The 17,234-nt window shown below is 33.7% G+C and overlaps 2 protein-coding genes and 2 pseudogenes across 4 annotated transcripts; all 4 read left to right on the top strand.

Annotated features, from left to right (window-relative positions):
* Nucleotides 1-6,150: 6,150 nt before the first annotated feature.
* On the top strand, nt 6,151-8,425 carry LOC144571427 (large ribosomal subunit protein uL5). Its single transcript, XM_078320709.1, has 5 exons — nt 6,151-6,282; nt 6,361-6,468; nt 7,409-7,451; nt 7,559-7,754; nt 8,080-8,425. Exons 1-5 carry the CDS (start codon nt 6,280-6,282, stop codon nt 8,276-8,278), a joined length of 549 nt encoding a protein of 182 aa, XP_078176835.1. The 5' UTR covers nt 6,151-6,279; the 3' UTR covers nt 8,279-8,425.
* A 330-nt stretch (nt 8,426-8,755) lies between these two features.
* LOC144571897 (berberine bridge enzyme-like Cyn d 4 pseudogene) lies at nt 8,756-10,356 on the top strand (annotated as a pseudogene). Its single transcript, XR_013517608.1, has one exon. The product of XR_013517608.1 is annotated as a berberine bridge enzyme-like Cyn d 4 pseudogene (transcript).
* Nucleotides 10,357-10,802: 446 nt separating this feature from the next.
* On the top strand, nt 10,803-12,476 carry LOC144571428 (large ribosomal subunit protein uL5-like). The gene is made up of 3 exons (XM_078320711.1): nt 10,803-10,966; nt 11,074-11,269; nt 12,066-12,476. The coding sequence occupies exons 2-3, from the start codon at nt 11,154-11,156 to the stop codon at nt 12,262-12,264; spliced, it is 315 nt and encodes a 104-aa protein (XP_078176837.1). The 5' UTR covers nt 10,803-10,966; nt 11,074-11,153; the 3' UTR covers nt 12,265-12,476.
* A 1,122-nt stretch (nt 12,477-13,598) lies between these two features.
* Nucleotides 13,599-15,334, top strand: LOC144571609 (berberine bridge enzyme-like Cyn d 4 pseudogene; annotated as a pseudogene). The gene has a single exon (XR_013517540.1). The product of XR_013517540.1 is annotated as a berberine bridge enzyme-like Cyn d 4 pseudogene (transcript).
* Nucleotides 15,335-17,234: the final 1,900 nt, after the last annotated feature.

Here is a 17,234-nt window from a genome sequence, read left to right on the forward strand (position 1 = left end):
ATTTTGGACTCTTTATATATACCAGTGTTGTAAAAAATGGTCTTAACAGCCGATTATACGCATGTTTAATCCTTAACGACGGTTAAACTGCTATGAATACACTTATCGAAGGTCTATTAGTGAATTTTTCTGATTAATCGGCCAATTATTCTCGATTATTCTCAATTATTCTGTTTATTCTCGTTTGATCGCCCATTTATTTTCATTTATTCCAGTGATTATTTATTTTTACATTTTTTTCTGTTATTATGTGATAATAAATTTCATAAACATATATTGCAGTTTTATTTGTGCTTGGCTATACATCTAATTTTTTTATATATGTTTTTTCTTCTTACCTATTTTGAATTAATTGATTAATTCCTCTATTATTTATATACCATATATTTTTCTTACTTACTGATGTAATTTTTTCTTGTACATGTTCATATATTTAATTAAGTTGTTATTACAAACTAAATTTAGTGATTTTATGTGTGAATGTTTCATGTCTTTCAAATACTATATTATTAGTATTTGAAAACGCTTAATTCTCAAATTTATTTTTTCATTAAATAAATGTGTTACTTACACATGCAAAGTGCGCGTGTATTATTAAGCGTAGTGTCATGTTATAATAATAGAACTAAGTTAAATTAAGTTTATTTGATAAGTTTGATGAGTTAAATAAATTATTTTTAAAAAAATTAAGAATATATAAACATAATATGAAAATACAAAATTATCTGCATAATTATGGTTAATCGGCCGCATACCGATTAATCGCTTGACGATATCTCGTTCGTTCGACAAGCGCATACCATTATTTACAATACTTATAAGTATTGTTATTGATATGCCAATAAATCATAACAATTTATAAAAAAGTTTGAACCCTTTTATATATTCAAAGTTTGGGTTCTAATATTTTATTCATTTTTAATATATATAGATTAATTTTTTTTTTATATATACAAATTTTTTTTTTTCTTTTGGGGCCCTTGAATCTTGAAGCCCGGGGCAGTCGCCCTGGCTGCCCAGCCCCAGGGCCGGCCCTGAGGCTAATTAGACAGTTTCTTATTTGTAATAGTTTGATTTTGAATGATTATTGGATATCAAATTTAGTGGTCAGGCCGGATCAGATTTTGAATGTCTAATTTGAAATATTTTCTGGTTATACAACTTCATGTCATTTTTTGTGTCATGAAGAATGCTAATTCTGGTTGTGCCTTAATTATCTTACTCAAATCACATAACTGCACTAAGTTGGTTTTTGGGTTCGCTCCGAAAATGAAAATTCTACCAAGTAAAAAAGTTAAACGTATTAAATAAGACAATATCTAATTTTTTATTGTTTTTTGCACACTGGCAAAAGTTTGGAGACGTTCGGTGTTGATAGAGTTGTCAGTGTATTTTATTATATTTGAATTTATATCGAATTAGAATTTGACAATATAAATGTAAAAATTTGTCTCCGTCATCTTAGTGGATGTCGGTTTTGATTCGAAATAATTTTTGTATTCAATGTTTAAAATAACAAAATGCTTGTTTGACATGAATAAATGTGTCATGCATAATGAAACTCCGAAATAAATGAACCTGCATGACATAGAAAAATGAACGTTTGTAAAACTATAGCGACTTCATGATTATATAAAAGTATTTAGTATTCAGATATCATTCTAAAAATGATAGAATAAGGTAAACAAAATGGGAATGATTACAAGACTATATATCTATCGAGTAGAACTAGGGTGTTCCTAAGTTCACCAAGTCCTTTTGTGAACTCAACTCTAAATCTACTGAATTGGTTTTAAACGACGAATTCAAACCGTTGAAATTCTTCTACATGCAAAAAAAATTAAAATTTTAAAATAATTTTGTATAGAGTCAAGTGGTCAAAAGATATCAAAAAAATGAATGCATTAAAATTAATTTATAAACCTTCTATTTTGACAACTTTATTTTATACTAAATTAATTCAAAATTTTAAAATTTTCACATGTAAACGCAACACTCATAAGGTAGAAGGATTTCAACGGTTTAGATTCGTCGTTTGAAACTAATTTAATAAATTTTTTAGTTGAATTCACAAAAAGACTTGGTGAACTTAAAAACACCCTAGTTCTACTCATATCTATCAATGAAATGAGGACTAGACTCTTTTATTCTTTCTTTAAAGAAAAATTTCTAGATCTAACTAGATCACAATCAGAATTACTTATCACTACTATCTAATAAAAAAAAATGTATCATTACTATAATTATGTAAAACACTTTATTTTTATTTAAAATGCTAGAGGGTATTCATAATGAATAATAATCACAAATACATTTTTTACTATTGGAAGGGTTTAATTTTTTAATTGAATTCATAATGAATTGAGACCGAATAGATCGAAATGTTAATCCAATAAATTAGACAAATCGTCTTCCAACATCTCCATACATATTCCATAAATACGTTATCAGATATAATTTTGGGATCCACATGCAGATTTTGTAAGTTATTCATTCATTGACATTATGTGTTGGACATGTGTCATGTTGTGTCAAAAATTTATATGACGCATCACAACACGTTTTTTTTACATTGCACGTGGCACATCATATTTTACATGTATCAAGGAACTTGTTGTGTCCACAGTGACAAATGAATTATTCGGGTTCGGTTCGGCGAGATCAAAAATTCGTGATTCGGGAATAATTCGGATATAATTCGGGAATGATTCGGAATTATCCGAAGCAGAAATTTCAGTCTTGCAAGGGAGCAAAAAAATAATAATAATAATTGTTCTTGGAAACATTCGGAAAATTTGTAAAATTCGGGAAAAGTTCGTAAAATTCGGGAATTATTTGGGTTTAATTCGGTCAAAGTTCGATTAACTGAATAATTCAGCGTTCGGTTCGACATCACCAAAAAAAGAATTAAACGGGTATAATTCGGGTATCTTGTCACTATGGTTGTGTCATGACAAACACCGGTGACTGATGTCACGCTGTGTCCTCTTGTCTTTTACAAACTTTACATTGGATTTCAATGACTTCAGTGTGTTTTTGAGAGAGTTTTTCAGGTAGAACTATATTTTTTAGATTTTATCTCAGGGCGTGTTTGGATGGTTTATTTTCTTGGAAATTTGTGAGAATTTTGATGGAAAGAAATTTATATCAAGAAGGGTGTTAAGTGGTGTTTTGATAATGAAAAAAATTACCTACGGGAATATGTCTTAGAATCAAACCTGTATACAAATTCATGGGAAAAAAACACAAGGTGGAACTTAAATTTTTTTGCTCACATGCTATCGCTTGTTCATTCTCCCTTTGCATCTTATCGAGTTTATTTTTTATTTTCATGACAAGTGCATTATATGATTTCTTTATTTAGTTAATTATAAATTATTTTTTTACCATCACTTATATTTTTAGTTTTTACTATTGTTTTACGACAATTAACTTTTAGTTTTTATAATATTTTTCTCAATATTATTAAAAACTGTCAGAAATTTATCAATAATTATTAACAAAAAAAATATAATTGACAACAAGTCTTTAAAAAAAAAACATATATTTTTTCATGAATATCTTTTTCAAATTAGAATTTTCTGTAACTGTTTCAACAGACCGAACATTCATTTTAATATATTTCTATAATCACTTCCGAACATACCTAAACATATAGGTTTTGTACTAAAAATATTTCAACCCGCCCAATTACGTGAGAACCGAACTTGTTCCTCGTAGTGAGTTCTTTCCTGCGGAGAAAAATGAAGGAGTGGACCATGATGAAACCAAACTCGTCTATTATTATCAGTGTTTTAAAATGCGGCCGCATGGACCGCATATGCGTATATGGTCGGCAGCCGTATTCAGAATGTCCATTCGGTTTTGACCATGCGGCCGCATATGCTGTCCGAATATGCGGTCATACGGAATAAAAAAATGCATATGCGGATTAAAAATGCGGCCATGCAGTCCTTCCATGCGGTTTTGATAATTTGATTGTATTTTAATTAAAATTTATATGAAAAAAGTCAAAAAAACTATTGTTGGTTATGTCATTATGTGAAAATAAATTCAAATATATGAATATGAATATATATATAGAGAGAGAGAGATGGGCTATGGTGCATTGCAATGCATGAACCCCCTTATGCATTGCACTATAATCACGGATTTAAAGTCCAAACGACCGATCCGAACCGTTAGATGTTTAATCCATATTGAAATGTGCTTGGAGACAAAATTTTACATTTTTTGGAATTTTTTTACTATTTATTAAGTATTTTTGAAAATTGCTGTTTTGCTGTGAACAGTAAAAAACAGTAAAATTTTATGGACCATCAGATCAGCGACTTTCAAAATTGCTTAATAAATAGTAAAAAAATTCCAAAAAATGTAAAATTTGGTCCCCAAGCACATATTAATATGAAGAACAAGATGAACGGTTCGGATTGGTCGTTTGGACTTTAAATCCATGATTTAGAGTGCAATGCATAAAATGGTTCATGCATTGCAATGCACCATAGCCCATCTCTCTCTCTCTCTCTGTATATATATATATATACGTGAATTTTTATTTTAAAATCCGCATGAAAATTCGCATATGCGTCCGCATACTGCATATTCGGTATGCAGTGGCCTTCCGCATACATGAACAAAACCGCATTTTAAAACACTGATTATTATGGACTTTGATCCGAAAATAGAGAGATTTTATTATGTGCTCAATATCCAACAACATACCGAAATTTGTGTTCATATTTTGAAAAAAAATGAAATTTCCAATATAATCTCTGAATTTCAAAAAATCGAAATGTTTTGCTATTGTTGGCATTGCCAGCGGTATCCCTAGTACCTGCTTCTTCTTTTTTTAACTTCCACAAATAGTATATAGATGGAGAATTAATTGAGATATAAAATTATAATTTAATTAATTTTTTCGATAAACACAATATTAATTACAAGTTTTGTTATGTGAATATCAGTCCCACAATATAACCCTGAATAAATAACAGACAAAACAAAAAACACCGTATTAGTTCAAGTAAAAAAGAGAGTAAATAATGCTCTTCATTTTTTTTTGTCGACTTTGTAATTTTTTGTAACAATGATACTTAATTTTAGAATGTGTTAGTGTAAAATAAAAATTTCTAATGAATAATTAACATACAGTAGAATTAGAAGTTTTAACTTAAGTTTTGAGGCCCTAAATAATGTGTTTTTCTTTTTTGCAATCTAAATTGTGTTAGCTTGGTGGGTGTTGGGGTTTGAAGTTTTGATTCGATCACTAAGTTCTCTGTCTCTTCACGAGCTTTGTGAATTATGGTTAACACTCAAATGAGAGTTTTCTACAAAAAAATATGACCGTTTAAATTTGAAAACAATATATCGTTATTTTATTACAAAAATATAAATAACAAGCTGATTTTTTATAACTGATTAATTAGTTTCAATAAATATTTTATGAGTGAGTCTATGGTACTATGCATATTACGATTTGGCACCGTGTTACGGCTCTATATTCGAGTTTTCAAATCCTAACGGTCGATCCGAACCATTCATCTTGTTCTCCATATTAATATGTGTTTGGAGACCAAATTTTACATTTTTTGAATTTTTTTTACTATTTTTTTAGATTTATTGAAAATCACTTTTTTTGGATGGTCCAGAATTTTCAGATCAAGTGATTTTCAATAAATCTAAAAAAATAGTAAAAAAAATTTCAAAAAATGTAAAATTTGGTCTCCAAACACATATTAATATGGAGAACAAGATGAATGGTTCGGATCGACCGTTAGAATTTGAAAACTAGAATATAGAACCGTAGCACGGTAACAACCCGTGATATACATAGTACCATAGACTCACTCATATTTTATTACAAAACATCAATAAAGCATCTATGCAAAAAAAAAAAAAAAAAATTACTCGGTATGTAAGCGGTAGTGGACATGCTACCGCGGGCACGCTTCGAATTTCCGAAATTCCGAGGTAATGTCTGAAATTTCGTTTTTCTAGAATATAAATAAAATTTTCGGAACAACACAGTATATTCTAGCGTGTATCAACATTGGGTTGAGGCTATTACAAACGATCGTGACTGGGCCGGAAGAATAATTACTGGTTTAGTAATCCCAATTAAAATACGGGCCAATGGGCCTTGCGATCTGTAAGTCAGCCTACATAGTTGATTGCGTATAAAGTGGAGTCTGGAGCTAGGTTTTAGGTTTTACGCATATATATTTTCTGCTCGCTCCTCCGCCGCCGCCTCCTCAGAATCGCTCTTCTAACATCTCTACAATGGTACCTCTCTCCCTTTCTCTCTATCTTTGTGGCCACGCAAATCTCCATGTTCTTAACATTTTTCTCTTGGATTTATAGGCGTCGGAGAAGAAGCTGTCGAATCCCATGAGGGAGATAAAAGTGCAAAAGCTCGTGCTTAACATCTCCGTCGGAGAGAGCGGTGATCGTCTTACCAGGGCCGCCAAGGTAACGAAAGACTCTGTTCTTTACGTAATGTCTTTGAATATTTGATCTTGGATGAGTAATTTTTATCATGGCTTGTTTAGGTAGCTCCCTGTCGTTACATCGTCTCGTTATGGATAGTCAGTCAGTCATTGAATCGTATAGTTATTGATAATGGAGTGGAAATTTGTTTGATATGTTGGTATAGTTAAGTAACCATCCTGTAAGAGATTACTATCTCGTGAAATAGTTCCATGATGTTCAGTATTATTTTTCCAAATGGAGACCTGAAATGTTAGGATTTGTTGTTATATTATTGCCTTATTGCTTATATTTTCACAACCTTATTGATTTTCACCTGCTTATAGATGCTAAACCATATTTGTAGCAGGTTCTGATTAGTACTAAATCTTACTTCATTTCCATTGATTATAAATTGTTCCAGTTTATTACCGAGTAAATAGCTCATGGCTTGTGCTACTTGCCTAATTAAAGTGCTTTAGCTTTTGATATACCTCATAAAATCTGTTTAATGTACCTGCATTGGTTTTCATTGAGGGTTTTTTTCGCTCTCTACTGGTTGGTTGTATATGCAAGTGAGAATATGGCATTGGTGATAATTAATTTCACATGACTGTCTGCACATATGCTGAATGTTCTTTAAGGGTCTTAAACTAGTATAAATAGATGCTTAATTATTGTTAGTAGACATTCTGATTGGTTAAATGTATGGAGGCCTTTTTCATCCAGTGTAAAATCTACAAATTTTCTTTTCAAAAGTTTCTTGTTATTGTTATTGGTGCTTGTAGAATATCACACCTGATCTTTGTTTACATTATTGTAAAACTTCTTTGGATCTGTTTTACTGCACTGCAGAATTTATCTCACTTGTACATATATTCCATGTTTATATTTGAAATTAACTTACTCTTGCTTTAACACATGCAATTTGTTACCTATCAAGGTCTTGGAGCAATTGAGTGGACAGAGCCCTGTCTTCTCCAAGGGTAAGTCCATTTTGAATTTATCATTTTCTTCCATTTTATATTTGGCATCAGCAGCTTTTGACGTCATCCTGTTATCTGATGCTAATTCAATATCTTTAATATTGCAGCTAGGTACACTGTGCGTTCTTTTGGTATTAGGCGTAATGAGAAGATTGCCTGCTACGTGACAGTGAGGGGAGAGAAGGCCATGCAACTGTTGGAGAGCGGGTTGAAGGTCAAGGAGTACGAGTTGCTCAGGAGGAATTTCAGTGACACTGGATGCTTTGGATTTGGTATCCAAGAGCACATCGATCTCGGCATCAAGTAGGTTTTTTATTTTTATACTTTTTCAATCTGTTCCTTGTGGTGTATGCAGATTTATGATTGTAATTTTGGATTGTTATTAGCTGCTCTGTCATTGGCCGTTCTATTTTTTAGGTTTTGCCAGCATTATTTAAGTGTATTATAGTGGTGTTATGGAAGTGTACTAAATATCCCTCGATAATAATTCTATCTGATATGATTATTTGTGAATAATAAAAAACCTTGTTGCATTTTGGTATTGATGCTGTTTATTTTCATTCTTTTAATTGTACCTTCTAGGTTAACAACACATCAGTTGACAATAATGTAAATTTGTACGTTTCAGGTACGATCCATCAACTGGTATCTATGGTATGGATTTCTTCGTAGTGTTGGAGCGTGCGGGGTACCGTGTGGCACGCAGGCGTAGGTGCAAGGCACGTGTTGGGATCCAGCACAGAGTTACCAAGGATGATGCCATGAAGTGGTTCCAGGTCAAGTATGAAGGTGTCATCCTTAACAAGGCACAGGCGAACACCTCTTAAAAAAATTATTACTCGTTCTGTTTTGCTGTATTACTTGTTAGTAGTAATATTGAACTTTCTAGTACTGTTGTTAGCTGGCATTTCTGTTTTAAGAATGAGATGGTTTTGTTGAATACTTGTTATATTTAGTCAATTTTGCCTTGTGTTAAGATTTTGAACGGTTGTATTTTGACTAGTGAGGATGGCGATTGAGCAATGCTGCATTTTTTTATATAATTTTATAAAGTTTTACCAAATCTTGCAAATGGGTGGTTGATACAGTTCACAAAATAAGCTTTTGCTGAGGCAGATTCTACAAGGTTAGAAGAAACATATTTCTCTTCATTTGTTTTGCGGAGGGCTATTTGAGCATGAGTTGAACTTTTTAGTGATGAGAGAATTCTTTTGTTTTTAATCCAGTTTTGCGTCTTGTTTGATGCTTTTTTTTATTATTGTGCTTGTAATTTTTTTTTTGTATAAATTAATAAAGGGGAATTCATGCCCCCTCAAGATTGGAGGGCTCCTTTTCTTAAGAAAAGAAGCAGATTTGAATCCTCAAAATGGTACTCCCCAATTTTAATTCTCATACTGACTGATGAACAGCAAATTCAAGCCTCAGTATCATGTTGCAGAAACCAGAGCCTCTTGCTTCGTGTCCGAAGCCGTGGCCATGATTACGAAGGTCTTTCCTACCGCTCGGTCAACCAGAGTACGTTTGTTATGCTTGATCTAACCAAACTCAGATCCATACGTGTCAATTCAAATCAAGGTATTGCTTGGGTCCAATCTGATGCCCCGTGCCACTGTTGGTGAACTTTACTACAAGATTTCTAAAACGAGTAGTACACTTGCTTTTCCAGCCGGTACATGTTCAACTGTTGGTGTAGGTGGTCAGTTTAGTGGAGGTGGTATTGGCACATTAATACGAAAATACGGATTGTCCGCAGATAACATTTTGGATGCAAAAATAATAGTTTCAAATGGAAGGATTTTGGATAGAGCAGCTATGGGAGATCTCTTTTGGGCATTTAGAGGAGGTGGCGGGGGTAGCGTTGGTATTGTATCCTCCTGGAAGGTGAGGTTAGTACAAGTGCCAGAAATTGTCTCTATATTCACCATCAACAGAACTTTGGATCAAGGTGCTATAGATTTAAATTACAAATGGCAATACATTGCATTTCAAATGGATCCCGATATGTATCTAGAAGCTGACATTATGCCCAACATCAATGGGACTGAGCCAGGAGCTGTATTCCAATCCCTGTATCTTGGTCAGTGTACTGAGATGTTGAATTACATGCAAGTGCACTTCCCTGATCTAGGAGTGGGGAAAAGTGACTGTAGAGAAATGAGCTGGGTCCAATCAGCTGTGTATTTTGCCAGATTGGGAGATGCCAACCCTAAGATTTTGCTTGATAGAGGATTGCAACCTAAGATCTACAACAAAGGAACCTCGGATTATGTTACTGATCCAATTCCTTTGAGTGCATGGCAAGGCACATTTGATTGGTTTAGGTACAAAGGTGTGGGTTCAATGTATATGATTTCGCATGGTGGCATAATGAGTGCGATACTCGAGTCTGATATACCGTATCCACATAGAGAGAGGGTGCTGTACAATATCCAGTACCTCGTAACATGGAGAAGCGGGGACACGGAGACGTATTTGGAATGGATACGGGAGTTTCGGAGCAATATGACCTGTCTTGTAAGCAATAACCCAAGGCGTGCATATGGTAATTTCAGGGATTTGGATTTGGGGAGGAACGATGTGGGACAAAATGCAAATTATGAGAATGTTAGGGTTTTTGGTGAGATGTATTTTACGGACAATTTTAGGAGGTTAGCTTTGGTGAAAGGCGAGGTTGATCCGGAGAATTTTTTCTGGCACGAGCAAAGCGTACCTCCAATTGTTGTTAATAAAGGAAGAACATACAAAAACTTTGACACAAGATATCCATTGTAGGTCGTCTGTTGTTGTCATTTGTCGGTATTATAAATTTATAATCAGTACCACTATTGTTGCTTTTATTAGTAGTTATCAATCTTCTTAAGAGTAGTGTTGCGATTGTTAAACCTTCTTTTTGAAAAAGATTGAGATAATTTCCTTTGTACCTAAGATAAAAAAAAAGTTTGTATAGTCATCGAACTTATTTTTTTAAGATAAAGATAAGAGAAATGTCATGTCCTATAATTTTCACAAGTGCATAAAAAAAAAAAAAATTCACAAGTAATTTTTATTCAGATTTTGAATTAAAGTAATATTTTATTCATCAAAACTATAAGCTTATTGATATTTCAATTTCATTCCTAAACTAGTTAGTGTAGTTTTCAAAAGAAAGTTAGACTATGATCATGTGATATTTTATTTAGCGAAAATGGTAATGATCATTTGATCTTTACCTTAGTGTCACCGCTAAAAAAGGTGTCCAGATCCGCTTTTCATTTTTCTCTGGCCTTATTCAGTGTAAAATGTTGAAATTTTCTTGTTAATTGTTATTGGTGCTTGTAGAATATCACACCTGATCTTTGTTTACATATAGTAAAACTTCTATGGATTTGTTTTACTGCACTGCAGAATTGATCTCACTTGTACATATATTCCATGCTTATATTTGAAATGAGCTTATTCTTGCTTTAACACATCCAATTTGTTGCCTACCCAGGTCTTGGAGCAATTGAGTGGACAGAGCCCTGTCTTCTCCAAGGGTAAGTCCATTATGAATTTATCATTTGCTTCCATTTTAAATTTGGCATCACCAGCTTTCTACTACATCCTGTTATCTGATGCTAATTCAATATCTTCAATATTGTAGCTAGGTACACTGTGCGTTCTTCTGGTATCAGGCGTAATGAGAAGATCGCCTGCTACGTGACAGTGAGGGGCGAGAAGGCCATGCAACTGTTGGAGAGCGGGTTGAAGGTCAAGGAGTACGAGTTGCTAAGGAGGAATTTCAGTGACACTGGATGCTTTGGATTTGGCATCCAACAGCACATCGATCTCGGCATCAAGTTTTTTTTATTTTTATACCTTTTCAATCTGTTCCTTGTGGTGTATGCAGATTTATGATTGTAATTTTGGAATATTATAAGCTGCTCTGTCATTGCCCATTCTGTCTTCAAGGTTTTGCCAGCATTATTTAAGTGTATTATAGTGGTGTTATGGAAGTGTACTAAATATCCCTCGATAATAATTCTATCTAATATCTCTCCTCCTTATTAAGGAGCTTAATGTCTAGATCTTGTAAGGATCTTGATTTTTATTTTTTTTTTTCGGAATGATACTCAGCCGTTTAATTTTCAGATCGCACATAGTTGAATTTTTCAAATTATGAGCTTCAACACTTAAGTATGCATTGGTTGCGATGCATATGATCCCAGTGCCCGTAGACCACGCGCTGCATCCGTGGACCGCGCCTCTGAACCACGCACAACACCTGCGGACCGAGCCTTTTTCTTTTTCTGCTGAAGGCGGGATTCGAACCCAGTTGGGTTCTGTTGGTGCCAAAATTCTTACCACTACACTAGAGTTCACATGTGTTATCTTGTAGATAAATATAATATTTAACTATTTTTCTCTACAAATTTGATTTAAATTATCTCTCCTTCTTATTAAGGAGCTTAATGTTTTATACTATATAATTTGCTCCCGTTGCTGTGCACGGGCACGATTACTAGTGATTATTTGTGAATAATAAAAAACCTTGTTGCGTTTTGGTATTGATGCTGTTTATTTTCATTCTTTTAAATTGTACCTTCTAGGTTAACAACAAATCAGTTGACAATAATGTAAATTGGTACGTTTCAGGTACAATCCATCAACTGGTATCTATGGTATGGATTTCTTCATGGTGTTGGAGCGTGCGGGATACCGTGTGGCACGCAGGTGTAGGTGCAAGGCACGTGTTGGGATCCAGCACAGAGTCACCAAGGATGATGACATGAAGTGGTTCCAGGTCAAGTATGAAGGTGTCATCCTTAACAAGGCACAGGCGAACACCTCTTAAACAATATTACTCATTGTTCTGCTTTGCTGTATTGCTTGTTAGTAGTAATATTGAACTTTCTAGTACTGTTGTTAGCTGGCATTTATGTTTTAAGAATGAGATGGTTTTGTTGAATACTTGTTATATTTAGTCAATTTTGCCTTGTGTTAAGATTTTGGACGGTTGTATTTTGACTAGTGAGGATGGCGAATGAGCAATGCTGCTGTTTTTATATATTTTTGAAATTTTTTACCAAAGCTTTGCATATGGGTGGTTGATATAGTTCACAAAACAACGTGCATCACCTTTGCTGAAGCAGATTCTTTAATGTTCGAAGTAACAGATTTCTATTCATTATGGGGACTGGGGAGCGCTATTTGAGCCTGAATTCCACTTTTTAGCGACGAGAAAATTATTTTTTTTTTAATCCGGTTCTGCGTGCTTTAATTATTTTTCTATTTTTGCTTGTAATTATTTTTTCTATAAATTAATAAAGGGGAACTCATGCCTACGTGGTTATGAAGCGTTTTGTTTAAATGATTTCAGACTAACAGAGTTACTTAATTGAGATAATTTTTTTAGAAAATGGAATTAGAAATAAAATTTATGCATGTACAAGCCGTATTGATTTACACTTAGAACAATCCGAAAGAATCTTTCGAGTTATCGAAATTCTGTATAAATGTCTTCTTACATTAAAATTCTTCTCCGATTGATCCAACGAAAATTTATTTAGATAGCGACAAAGATGGATATTTTGTAAATTCAAATACGGGCAATTAAAATTATAAAAAAAAAATTAGATTTTCGTACCTTTTCATTTGAGTCATTCACTATAAATTTAGAGGTTCATAAACGTTTTGTAAATTTCTAAGTAATTTATTTGTGAACAATAATAGATAATTCCATTTTTGTAGAGATTGTTTATTGTCCTTTAATACTAATTTTTTTTTTCCCTAAGATAAAATAACTTGATTTATATTGTAATCATGATTATACGGGTAAAAGTCAACATAATTGCATTTCTTATTTATGATTTTTATAAATATACTAGATTTGTCATTTGCATTGTTAAGCCTAAAATATTTCCTTTATTAATAGTTGCTTAATTTAAAATAAAGATTTAAAGAAGAATTTATTGAGATCAAACTTGGTATAAAAGAAAAAAAAAGTTCTCTCATATCTGAATAATGTAATCCTTGCGTAACTGACAAGCACATCAACTAGCAGACAATGATTCAAGGTTTGAAGTAGAAGCTTTCACGATCATGATTTGCCGTACCAACCATGTCCATATCTGCCAAATATTATAAGTGGTCCCATTCCTGCATTATGACTTGCGACACTTGCTTCCTTCCATAAAAATCCACTCTTCCATAGCGAAAAAGAAATAAAAGAAGTTTCATGGTAGAAATGGGAGCAACAGAGAAAATGACACTCCTGTGGCTTCTCCTCTTCTACATCTCTCCAGCCTTGTCAATCAACACTTATGAAACATTCCTCAATTGCCTTTCTCTTTATTCTCCCAACTCAAACATATCCCAAATTCTGTATAACCAAACCAGTATTAACTACAATGATATGCTCAATTCCACAATCCAAAATCTAAGATTCACATCTCCAACCACCACAAAACCAATTTTAATTCTCATTCCGACCTGTGAACAGCAAATTCAAGCCTCAGTATCATGTTGCAGAAACCAGAGCCTCTCGCTTCGTGTCCGAAGCGGTGGCCATGATTACGAAGGTCTTTCCTACCGCTCGGTCAACCAAAGTACGTTTGTTATGCTTGATCTAACCAAACTCAGATCCATACGTGTCAATTCAAATCAAGGTACTGCTTGGGTCCAGACTGGTGCCACTGTTGGTGAACTTTACTACAAGATTTCTAAAAAGAGCAGTACACTTGCTTTTCCAGCGGGTACATGTCCAACTGTTGGTGTAGGCGGTCAGTTTAGTGGAGGTGGTATCGGCACATTAATGCGAAAATTCGGATTGTCGGCAGATAACATTTTGGATGCAAAAATAATAGATTCAAATGGAAGGATTTTGGATAGAGCAGCTATGGGAGAAGATCTCTTTTGGGCAATTAGAGGAGGTGGCGGGGGTAGCTTTGGTATTGTATCCTCCTGGAAGGTGAGGTTAGTAAAAGTGCCAGAAATTGTCTCTGTATTCAACATCAACAGAACTCTGGATCAAGGTGCTATAGATTTAATTTACAAATGGCAATACATTGCATTTCAAATGGATCCCAATATGTTTCTAGAAGCTGACATTATGCCCAACATAAATGGGACTGAGCCAGGAGCTATATTCCAATCCCTGTATCTTGGTCGGTGTACAGATATGTTGAATTACATGCAAGTGCACTTCCCTGATCTAGGAGTGGGAAAAACTGACTGTAGAGAAATGAGCTGGGTCCAATCAGCTGTGTATTTTGCCAGATTTGGAGATGCCGACCCTAAGATTTTACTTGATAGAGGAATGCAACCTAAGATCTACAACAAAGGAACCTCGGATTATGTTACTGATCCAATTCCTTTGAGTGCATGGCAAGGCATATTTGATTGGTTTAGGTACAAAGGTGCGGGTTCAATGTATATGATTTCGCATGGTGGCATAATGAGTGCGATCCTCGAGTCTGATATACCGTATCCACATAGAGAGAGGGTGCTGTACAATATCCAGTACCTCGTAACATGGGGAAGCGGGGACACGGAGACGTATTTGGAATGGATACGGGAGTTTCGTAGCAATATGACCTGTCTTGTAAGCAATAACCCAAGGCGTGCATATGTTAATTTCAGGGATTTGGATTTGGGGAGGAATGATGTGGGTCAAAATGCAAATTATGAGAATGTTAGGGTTTTTGGTGAGATGTATTTTACGGACAATTTTAGAAGGTTAGCTTTGGTCAAAGGCGAGGTTGATCCGGAGAATTTTTTCTGGCACGAGCAAAGCATACCTCCAATTGTTGTTAACAAAGGAAGAACATACAAAAACTTTGACACAAGATATCCATTATAGGTCGTCTGTTGTTGTCATTTGTCGGTATTATAAATATATAATCAGTACCACTACTGTTGCTTTTATGTATTGCGCTTGTTAAACCTTCTTTTTGAAAAAGTTTGAGATAAATTTCTTTGTACCTAAGATAAAAAAAAAAGTTTGTATAGTCATCAAACTTCTTTTTTAAGATAAAGATAAGAGAAAGCTCATGTCCTATAATTTTCACAAGTGCATCAAAACAAAACAAATATTCACAAGTAATTTTTATTCAGATTTTGATTCTGCGTGAAATGAAACTATCACGAGTAATAATATTTAAAGAGCAATATAAATCACGTACCCACAACAACAATTAAATTTTTAGTATCTCAAATAAGTTGGATAGGCTAGAAATGAAATCCAATCACAATCATATAATCGCGTACCCACAAATTTAATAAAATTAGACACGTTCCATCAATTGTTCCCAAATAATATATTTGTTTATTCAAACATTAAGGTTATATTTTATTCATCAAAACTATAAGCTTATTGATATTTCAATTTCATTCCTAAACTAGTTAGTGTAGTTTTCAAAAGAAAGTTAGACTATGATCATGTGATATTTTATTTAGCGAAAATGGTAATGATCATTTGATCTTTACCTTAGTGTCACCGCTAAAAAAAGGTGTCCAGATCCGCTTTTCATTTTTCTCTGGCCTTGTTCAGGTTCAGAAATCAGAAGTTTAGAATCCCTTACAAGTTACAAATCTTTCTCTAGTGAGCTGAACTGCTCTTCCCAGCATGAAAAGAAGGCAATTTTTTTATTGGTAGTAATTAATAGAAAAGAAAAGAGAAAAATACAAGTAAGATCAGTACGAATTGTATTAATTTTAAAAATGTCAAACTTTAGAACAGTATTAAATGCACCGATTTTAACTCAGATTTCTGACTCAATTGTTTTGATCAGTGTAATTGAGACCGATACAAACAACATGGAATATTTTAATTAAATATTATATGGATGCTCTGTGTGAACACGACGTCTGAGGATGCCTTGTGTTTTACTTGTACACTCAATTCTCATGAAACGACAAGGTTTCATCAAAATTAAAAAAAATGTTTCAGAGTTTAGGACGGTAAGAAAATTACCCATCCAAACTAAAAAAAAAAAAGATTTAGGACAAACTTAAAAAAAATAAAAGAAGATTTAAGACTGGTGTAATATATACCGTTCTAAATTTGTACCAACCTTGCTATCAATAAAAATATAACTATACTCTTTCTGTTTCTCTTATTTCTTTTCTATTAATTACTACCAAAGAAAAATAAGGGAGGTAAGATAAAAGAAAAAATGTCTTTTTTTTTTTATTACTCATGGTATGATAAGCATCACATGCACTTGATTCTCTTTATTCCATCACATGCACTTGATTCATGACATGCAAGGGGTGGATCATATCTCTCCATGATATATTTAAGGAACCGGATTTCCTGCCTCCGGGGGTGCAGGAAATTCCTGCTTCCAGAGTCACTGCGGGGTGGAACCGGTTACTGTTAAAGGGTTTAACTACTGTTACTGTTTTTAAATGAGGTCCCACCCACAGTGACTCTGGGGGCAGTAATTTCCTGCCCCCCGGGGGCAGACAATTCGGTCTCTATATTTAATTTGACGAACACTCGACAGTGCATTAGGAAAAACTGAGCGTATAATATAAAAAAAATAAGGTTATTTAGCTTGAGAAAAAATAACTAATTAAGTATGTTAATTAATATTAACGTCTCAAGCCAACCCAACTAAAAGATATAATTCCCTATAAAATAATAAGGTCATATAGTACAGTAAAATTATTTTGGCTATAGTACAGTAATCAGTTTTAATTTCTTTCTTCAACTTTTAAGTTGTTTAGAGTAGAACTGTCTTTTTTCTGTTTTCCTTTGACTCTGTTATCTCTTTCCCACGGAAATAAAACACCGCGGAGAAGAGAGCAGAGAAATCGCGG

The sequence above is a fragment of the Carex rostrata genome, chromosome 19 (genome assembly GCF_964058835.1).
Source record: "Carex rostrata chromosome 19, lpCarRost1.2, whole genome shotgun sequence".
NCBI lineage: Eukaryota > Viridiplantae > Streptophyta > Magnoliopsida > Poales > Cyperaceae > Carex > Carex rostrata.

Excerpts from the sequence above, each read along its gene's own strand:
- LOC144571428 (XM_078320711.1), top strand. The coding sequence starts at position 11,154 with ATGCAACTGTTGGAGAGCGGGTTGAAGGTCAAGGAGTACGAGTTGCTA. Across the intron at positions 11,270-12,065 it reads CACATCGATCTCGGCATCAA|GTACAATCCATCAACTGGTA; the intron begins GTTTTTTTTATT and ends GGTACGTTTCAG.
- LOC144571427 (XM_078320709.1), top strand. Across the intron at positions 6,469-7,408 it reads GTCTTACCAGGGCCGCCAAG|GTCTTGGAGCAATTGAGTGG; the intron begins GTAACGAAAGAC and ends TTACCTATCAAG. Across the intron at positions 7,755-8,079 it reads CACATCGATCTCGGCATCAA|GTACGATCCATCAACTGGTA; the intron begins GTAGGTTTTTTA and ends TGTACGTTTCAG.